Source organism: Mus caroli, chromosome 7 (assembly GCF_900094665.2).
Source record: "Mus caroli chromosome 7, CAROLI_EIJ_v1.1, whole genome shotgun sequence".
Taxonomy (NCBI): Eukaryota; Metazoa; Chordata; class Mammalia; order Rodentia; family Muridae; genus Mus; species Mus caroli.
The window spans coordinates 82,904,924-82,912,715 of NC_034576.1; the positions used below are offsets into that span (position 1 = coordinate 82,904,924).

The window sequence follows — 7,792 nt, forward strand, 5'->3', positions numbered from 1 at the left end:
ATCCTCTTTATTAACCCCGTCCAAACCCCTTAAGACATAAAGCAGCTTTTAGTTGTTCTTCATTTACAGAACTGGCTGTAAGTATGATTTCCTGACTTCCTCTCCACTAATCTGGAAGCTACAAGTCTCCCACTGCAGAATTCAAGGACAGAGCCCAAGACACACGGGAGCACTCTGTCAGTGTTCTGCGAATCTGGGACTAGAGTTCTTACCTGAGGATGGGTGGTGGCTGAAGAGAAGACAAGTTTACTTGGTATAGGGCCTCAAATTCATCCAGGGTACAGCAGGAACCCCCGGCAGCCTGCAGGTGGCAACAGTAGGCTTCCTCGGGAGTATCAGAGAGGCGCGGACAGAAAAAACCAGGGTAGTGGCCGCCTTCTGCATCCCGTGTAGTCTGGCACAAATGGGGGTGGTGAGCCAGGGCTGGAGAAAAGCAAGACGTCTATAGAGAAGGGAGGTTACCCACATCTCCTTCACCCTGCTCAAAGTGCAAAATGGGGTCCAAGTCCCGAAGAGAAGAGAAGAGGAGGCTCTCTTCACCCCTCACCATCAGCTCTCCCGTACCCCAAGTCACCCTCAGAGGATAGGGAAAGTATTATACCTGAGAGGGCAGTTGGCTGGGCAAGATTCATCCAACTGAAAAGCAGTCCCCCACACAGGCCTATCAGCAGAAGCCCTGGACTCCTCCTCTGGAGGCCCATAAGAAGTCACCTCCACCTCAGTCGTAGTCCTAGGAATCCAATAGGGGTTCTACGCCCTGGCTACAGACAAGAAGGAAGCTGAAATTAAAGTCCCAAGATTTGCAGGGGTGAAAACTCCTCTATTATAAGCTTGTGGAGAGATAAGAGTGATTGGGTCCTATCATCTGCTGGGAAATGTGAGGCCTTTGGCTCCAAACTGCCTATGATTTCCTAAGCAGAAGGGAGGAAAGGAATGCCAGGAGAGAAAAAGTTGAGCCATTGTCAAAAAGCAAGAAAGAAAGAAAGGAAGGAAGGAAGGAAGGAAGGAAGGAAGGAAGAAAGAAATGAAATGAGCGTGTAAAGCCAACTGTGTTTCTATCTACCCATTCCTCAACTTCTAGGCTGCACGGACACCTTGGGGGATATGGATTATTCCATTTTAGACCCCAGAGACCTCTGTTCAGCCTGTGGGGCATCCCTCTGTAACTGCAGCGCCATGGCAACCACCAAGCCTGTCAGAGAGTCCTGTCATTAGGTTTCCCCTGAGCCTTATCTCCCCAGCTGCCAGCCAGACACAAAAGCTACCTGCCTGGTGGAATACACGTAGCAGCTGGCTGTCTCCACTTCTCAGAACCCTTTGGGGAGATGCCAAGGTCTTGCTTATCCCTCATACTTCAGAGCTGCCAACGCCAAGACGGGATTTCTCCAGAAGATCCAAAGCTCGATGGCCGGTAAAGAGAGAAGGATTGTTCCAGTGCCTACCCAAGCTAGGCAACATTATGCTCCTGAAACCGTGGGGACAAGACTCACTACCTCAAGGGCCCAGAGCAGAGGTCTGGGGACTGAAGCAGGCTCCCTCGTGATTCAAGAGATGAATGCAAACGGTTTCTGTAGAAACAGTGTTGTGTCCCAGGAGCCCACATCTGAAGCAATTAAGCAAGATCCAATTCTCCAGAAGGTCAAATCCTAGCATCTCTAGGGCCAAGATGTTAGGTTCAGACGCCCAAGGTAACAGAGACTGACCCTGTGAGGAGAGCTATGTTTGGAGCACTTTGAAAACGTTCTGGGTGTTGTGCCAGGCTGTAGATGGCCTTTTTCTCATGGAAGAAGCTGTCTCTGCCTCCCAGGCTAGATAAAATGGGCTTTCCCCCACGATCCCACGGCCACCCGTGCCTTCCAGCTCTATACCCAGCACTCCGTGAAACTATCACTTTTGGTTTTGTCTCCCTTTTCTGCAAAGACTGTTAGTTCTACTATGTCCTTGGGCATGGTGGGGAGAACGCTGCACCAGCCGCTGTGATTGTTGAAAACTGTTTTCTATATCCAGGATCTCGGTCTTTAAAGAACTTCCGTTGAGACTGGGATGATGGTTCAGTGGGTAAAGTGCTTGCTGCACAAGAATAAGGACTTGCATTCATTCAGATTATTGCAACAGCCGGGTAAAAAAGCTGGGGGTGGCAACCTACGCCTGTTGTACTGCGGAGGCGGAGACAGGAGACTCCTTGAAACTCGTTCGGTAGCTAGTCTTGCTAAATACCTGGGCTACAGGTTCAAGGAGAGTCTTTGTCTCCAAAAACTAAGGTGGAGACTTATAGCCTCTATAATCCACACGCACGCGCACGCGCACGGGCACGGGCACACACGTTGGGGGAGGGGGGAAACGAATGAATTACAGCTTGTTAGAAATAGTTCTGTTCTCCGAGCCTCCGAAGCGCCAGGCGGCGCTATAAGTGATTCGTTCGGACTCCGAAGCTTCAGTTCCCCGCGCCACCCGCGCGATGGGCTCGGAGGCAGCTCAGCTGCTGGAGGCTGCTGACTTCGCCGCTCACAAACACCGACAGCAGCGACGAAAAGATCCTGAAGGGACTCCCTACATCAATCACCCCATCGGTGGGCGCGCCAGTTGGGAAGCAGTCCTCGCGGCCCGTGGCGGGTGGGGACTGACTGGGACGGGAACACAAAGCGCGTATAAATTACTGAGCGCCTTCTTCGAGTCCCAAGCGTTGTATCAACCACTTTTCATGCGTTATCTTGTAAGCCTCACCTGGGGTAGAAGGCAGGAGTGCTCCCTTGGTACAGTCGATATCCCAAGAGGGTAAAGGACTTTCCAAGGTCATCCAGCTGGTGAGGTGCTACATCTGGCTCCTTCTAGACTGACTTATGCTTTGCCCCTGCCAGGTGTAGCCCGGATCCTAACCCATGAGGCTGGAATCACTGATCTTGTGGTGTTACAGGTAAGGTTACCCTCCTCTGCCAGGAGGCTGGTGCGGGAAACCAGAGTACTGTTGAACAATGGGTGCTATTTATTTGGCTAGTAGGCTAGTGTCACTGGGCTGAATGGTAGCCTATCCCCAGGCCGCCCTGCTCCACGACACAGTAGAAGACACAGATACTACCCTGGATGAGGTAGAGCTGCACTTTGGAGCACAGGTTCGACGCTTGGTGGAGGAGGTAACAGATGACAAAACTCTGCCCAAACTGGAAAGAAAGCGGCAACAGGTGGAGCAGGCACCACACAGCAGCCCAGGGGCCAAACTGGTGAAGCTGGCAGACAAGCTATACAATCTGAGGGACCTGAATCGCTGCACCCCTACAGGTATGTTCTCCTACTGGCTCTGAGGAGAGAGGGGGAGGGGATGGCCAGCTTCTGAAAATTACAGGTTGGTTAGATTCCCAGAAATAAGTCGGGGGGGAGGGTAGAGTGGGGAGGGGTGGTCTTAACACCTCTGACTAAAGCTCCTAGAACAGTCTTCTTCCCTAAGAGGAAGAGTTGCTGGGTCATGGAGAAGTTATCAGATCATGCCATCGCAACTCACCTTATGGCCTTGTACCAAAGCCTGCCAGGAAACAGGCAAAAGCCGATGCTGCCCTTGACACCACACGAGCAGGTTTCTGTCCACTCTGGTGCAGGATGGTCAGAACACCGAGTCCAGGAGTACTTCGAGTGGGCAGCCCAGGTGGTAAAAGGGCTTCAAGGGACAAACCAGCAACTGGAAGAGGCACTAAAGCAGCTGTTCGAGGAGCGAGGGCTGACGCTCTGAGCCGTTCTCCGTGCAATCCTGCAGCATGGCTCCAGTGAGGCCCAGGAAAGATGGGATTCTTACTGCAACGTTGCAGAGCCTCCTCATTTCTCACATTCCATCATTCAACCCTGACATCACAGGCTAAAAACGTCTGCGTTTTTTCACTCAGCTGGGCCCGGAATATGGAAAGCAGATATGCCCCTCCATCCAGGCACTAACAGCCTTTCTTTAAGTCTTGGGTCTGTTTGCATGGTGGGACCTCTGGCCCCTCAGGGACCTAAGATTGGAATAAGCATTGGTTTATAAGTCGTGGAAAATAAAGCATTTAGTTAGGTAAAGGCTTAAATTGCTGTTCTTCCTTCTCTGGTCTCCCGAAGAGGACCCACATGCTAGATAGTCATTTCCCATGTGTCTTTTGCTTCAGCTCCTTTGGGTTAAAAGCATCAACCCTGGGAGCCTGGCATCCTTATCAAGTGGGCTGGACTATGTCCTTACGAAGGTCAGATGATGCAGTTGTGGGATGGCAGATATACTGGGAAGGAATGCCACCACTTTCTGGCAACTGACTGGGAAAGACAGAAATCCCAGTAACATGAGGAAGCCTGGAAGAACTTAGTGCTCCAACACCAACTGCAGTGATTGCTCAATGATTCATAGCCAATGCCTGGACCCTTAAAAATTGCTGGCTAGGTCACAAGAGCTTCCGGGTATCCGGAAGAGCAGAAGTCCTACAGTGTGGGTGTGGCAGAGAATTTTGGGGGAGTTGGATTTCACCCTCTATCATGTAGGTCTGAGATATCCAACTCAAGTTTGTCAGGCTTGGCGGACCGGTGCCTTTACCCACTCAGCCGTCTCACCTCACCTTCAGTGCCCCTTTTTTTGGTCTGTTTTTGTTTGTTGGAGGGGCATAGGGCCCTCACAGCCATTCTACAATCCTCCTGCCTCTGCAATAAAGCACAACCATATTAAGGCTCTCCAGAAGACTTCTTAAATCTCATTGGCTATACAAAAAATCTATATAGTTTTTACACTGAAGCCAACGTTACGCTGCACTTGGATTTCCCATTCCTAGAAAAACACCTGAACACATGCACAAACTATACACACACACACACACACCACACGACAGGGCAGCCATCCTCCACCCTCTTCTGGCTCATTATTTTTTATGCCTGTTGGTCTCTCAAGGCTGGTCCTTCCTGCTTCATTATTGCCCTTGGCATGGTGTACAGCAATCTTTTCACGCATTTTGAGTCTAGCTGCTTTCTGCTCACGTGGTTATCTTTGGCTGTTCTGACATCCTCACCCTGCCCCCACCCTGCAGTGTCTCTAATAGACATGACTGGGTCAGTTTTGGCCTTTGAGTGATGTTCAGAGCAAACAGGCAAGAGACAGATGGGGTCTTTAGGAGTTTGAGGGTTTTCGGCTTCCCTCCCTAGCCCTTTTGGGAGGGACATAATTCATCTCCAGGGCACAGTCAACCTCCTTGCTTTGGATCATACCTTCAGACGTCAACTTTTCCTTTATGGACATGGTCCTCCATCTTTTGCAACATATTCTGAGAACTGGAGTCAGGGTGTTTCTTCTCCTGCTGAGCTACAGAGCAAGTCTACATGAAGAAGATGCGTAAGAAATTTGCCCCGTGGCTGGTTGGGACAGGACCACCTCTGCCTGAAGCAGACTCCCTGAGTTAGGCAGAGATCCTTCCTTCCCTAGGGTGAAGTAAAAGGTTTCTTCTTTCCTTGTTTTATAATGGTTACCACCCCCCTTCCCCCACTAGAGAGAAGCCTGCAAGACCCGGTCACCTCCCACAGGTTCCCCTTATTTCATTGAACTACAGAGGGACACACATACTCAAACTAAAGTATTCAATCTTTACATAGACTCACAGGTTTCATTCTCTAAGGGACTGTCTCACTGGCTACCATCTCTAATCTTCAACTGTATCACAGTTAAGCCCTTCTTGGGGCTGGAGAGATGACTCAGCCGTTAGAGGCTAGGCTTACAACCAAAAATATAGGGAGCCCTTCTTGGGCTTCCTGTGAGCAGACTAGCCTAATTAATCGGGCAGTACAAAGGCAGGAGCAGACACAGACCCGCTGCTCCAGCAACTGTCAGGGTTTGAGCTTTCTTCCCATTGACCTAAACAAACCTAGTTCCTTCCTAATGTTGGAAGATCCCGTCTCTGTCATCTCTCACAGTGTGAGACTTGAACTTTCCGTTCATTTTTGTTAAGAACAAATTCAGAGACCTCCAGTTGAACTGTAAGCCTCACCCCTCCACTACACAGTTTATGTTTTCCTCTTTGTGTTTGTGACAGCTAGTGGCTTTTTGCTTGTTTGAGATGGAGTCTCAGTGTTGCTTGAGCTGGCTCTAAACTCCTGGGCTCAACAGACTCCTCCAGAGTAGCTGGACTGTGCTCCCTAACCACCATGACAGCAAGCTAAGCCGTTCCAGCTCGGGTTAGAAATGCTGCTCTGCCCAGAATTCCTACTCCTCTTCGTGCCCTGGGGAAGGTAGATCCGGACCCTGTCTGGGCCTGATGCCCTGCAAGATGGTGAAGTTCCTCACATTTGCCCGCCTTTCTCTCTGTGCCTCCAGCTGGCCACTCAATCCTCTCCTCCTTATGGAACTGGATACGTCTCAGTGAGGGAGTCCTTCCTTTTCTAGTGAATGAGGTTGTTTTGTTGTATCTTGGTTCCACTGTAGACTGTTAGCCTTACTGGGGAGGCATCCATCCCTGTGCTCTGTGGACAACACTGTGCCATTACCAAGAACCATATGAGCCAGGCACGGAGGCATGCACTTGTAATCCCAGCACTTGAGGGGCTAAGGCAGGAAATGCGTATAAATTGGAGGCTAGCTTGTGCTACCTGCCTGGGGGGAAGGGATGGGAGGGAGAGGAGAGGAGAAGGAAATGTTTTGGCTTTGGCCCTTACTCTCCCGAGGATTAGTTCAGAGGCTTTACCAAGAGTTGGCTTTTTTCCTTGACCCAGTTACATGTGGCCCTCCCCCACATGTCACCTGAGCACCCAGACTGAAGAAACAGGCCTGCCTATCTTTCCAGAGGCAGCTCTGCTGACTGAACTTTTGAAAGGACACTGCTCTAAGTACTATTTTTTTTTTTAAAGATTTATTTATTTATTATATGTAAGTACACTGTAGCTGTCTTCAGACACTCCAGAAGAGGGCACCAGATCTCGTTACGGATGGTTGTGAGCCACCATGTGGTTGCTGGGATTTGAACTCTGAACCTTCGGAAGAGCAGTCGGGTGCTCTTACCCACTGAGCCATCTCACCAGCCCTCTAAGTACTATTTATGTATGTAAACAGCAGCAGGGAGGGCATGGTGTGCGTGCCTGTGAGCCTAGCCTGTGGGCAGCAGAGGCAGGAAGATTACAAGTTCAAGGCCAACCTGGCTCTCTATGGCAAGTCTGGGTTAGTCAGAGATACACTGCAAGACACTCCCAAGTGTGTGTTTGTGATTAAAATTTGTCCTGTCAAACAGATAACTTCACTGCACATCTCTGACCTCCAAAGAATATTCTTTATTCTGCACAGTTCCCTATCATTTGATTACAAACCATATGGTAGCAAATAAGACTTGCTGTAGGCACAACCCCCGCTCTGTGCTAAGCGTTCCCCACTCTTCATCTTATTCCTGTCACCAAGACATGAATAGGAAGCCGTGTGGCCTGAGCCTGGCAACATAAACCCTGGAGACCCTGCAAGAACTCAGCCTTGTCACTACTGAGTCTTTGGGTGCTGCTGGACAGACCCTAGTGACGTTCTCTGAGAAGTCAAAACACACTTTTCTCCAGCAGTGACAGAACTCACTGCAGACTCGTTCCCACCCACACAGCTGTATTGATTTAACCTGTTTCCTATAGCATGCTTTCAAGCTGTGTGTGTGTGTGTGTGTGAAAACCAATTTTTTAAACGTTCCCCCATTATATATTAGGTTTCATGTTATGTCTAGAAAAGGGTTTCCTAAATCAAGTATAAAAATATTTTTTTTCTGCTGGGCAGTGGTGGTGCACGCCTTTAATCCCAGCACTTGGAAGGCAGAGGCAGGCGGATTTCTGAGTT

The 7,792-nt window shown here is 49.8% G+C and overlaps 1 protein-coding gene across 2 annotated transcripts; it reads left to right on the forward strand.

Annotated features, from left to right (window-relative positions):
• The first annotated feature begins 2,406 nt into the window (after window positions 1-2,406).
• On the forward strand, window positions 2,407-4,049 carry Hddc3 (HD domain containing 3). Of its 2 annotated transcripts, none has more exons than XM_021167848.2 (4): window positions 2,407-2,570; window positions 2,859-2,914; window positions 3,036-3,276; window positions 3,591-4,049. In XM_021167848.2, exons 1-4 carry the CDS (start codon window positions 2,459-2,461, stop codon window positions 3,719-3,721), a joined length of 540 nt encoding a protein of 179 aa, XP_021023507.1. In that variant the 5' UTR covers window positions 2,407-2,458; the 3' UTR covers window positions 3,722-4,049. The 2 variants fall into 2 exon arrangements, with proteins under 2 accessions (XP_021023507.1, XP_029334988.1); XM_029479128.1 differs by having other exon boundaries at window positions 3,111-3,276.
• The last annotated feature ends 3,743 nt before the right edge of the window (window positions 4,050-7,792 follow it).

Coding starts and splice junctions, on each gene's coding strand:
- Hddc3 (XM_021167848.2), top strand. CDS start 2,459: ATGGGCTCGGAGGCAGCTCAGCTGCTGGAGGCTGCTGACTTCGCCGCT. Junction 2,571..2,858: donor CTACATCAATCACCCCATCG/GTGGGCGCGCCA, acceptor TGCCCCTGCCAG/GTGTAGCCCGGATCCTAACC. Junction 3,277..3,590: donor GAATCGCTGCACCCCTACAG/GTATGTTCTCCT, acceptor ACTCTGGTGCAG/GATGGTCAGAACACCGAGTC.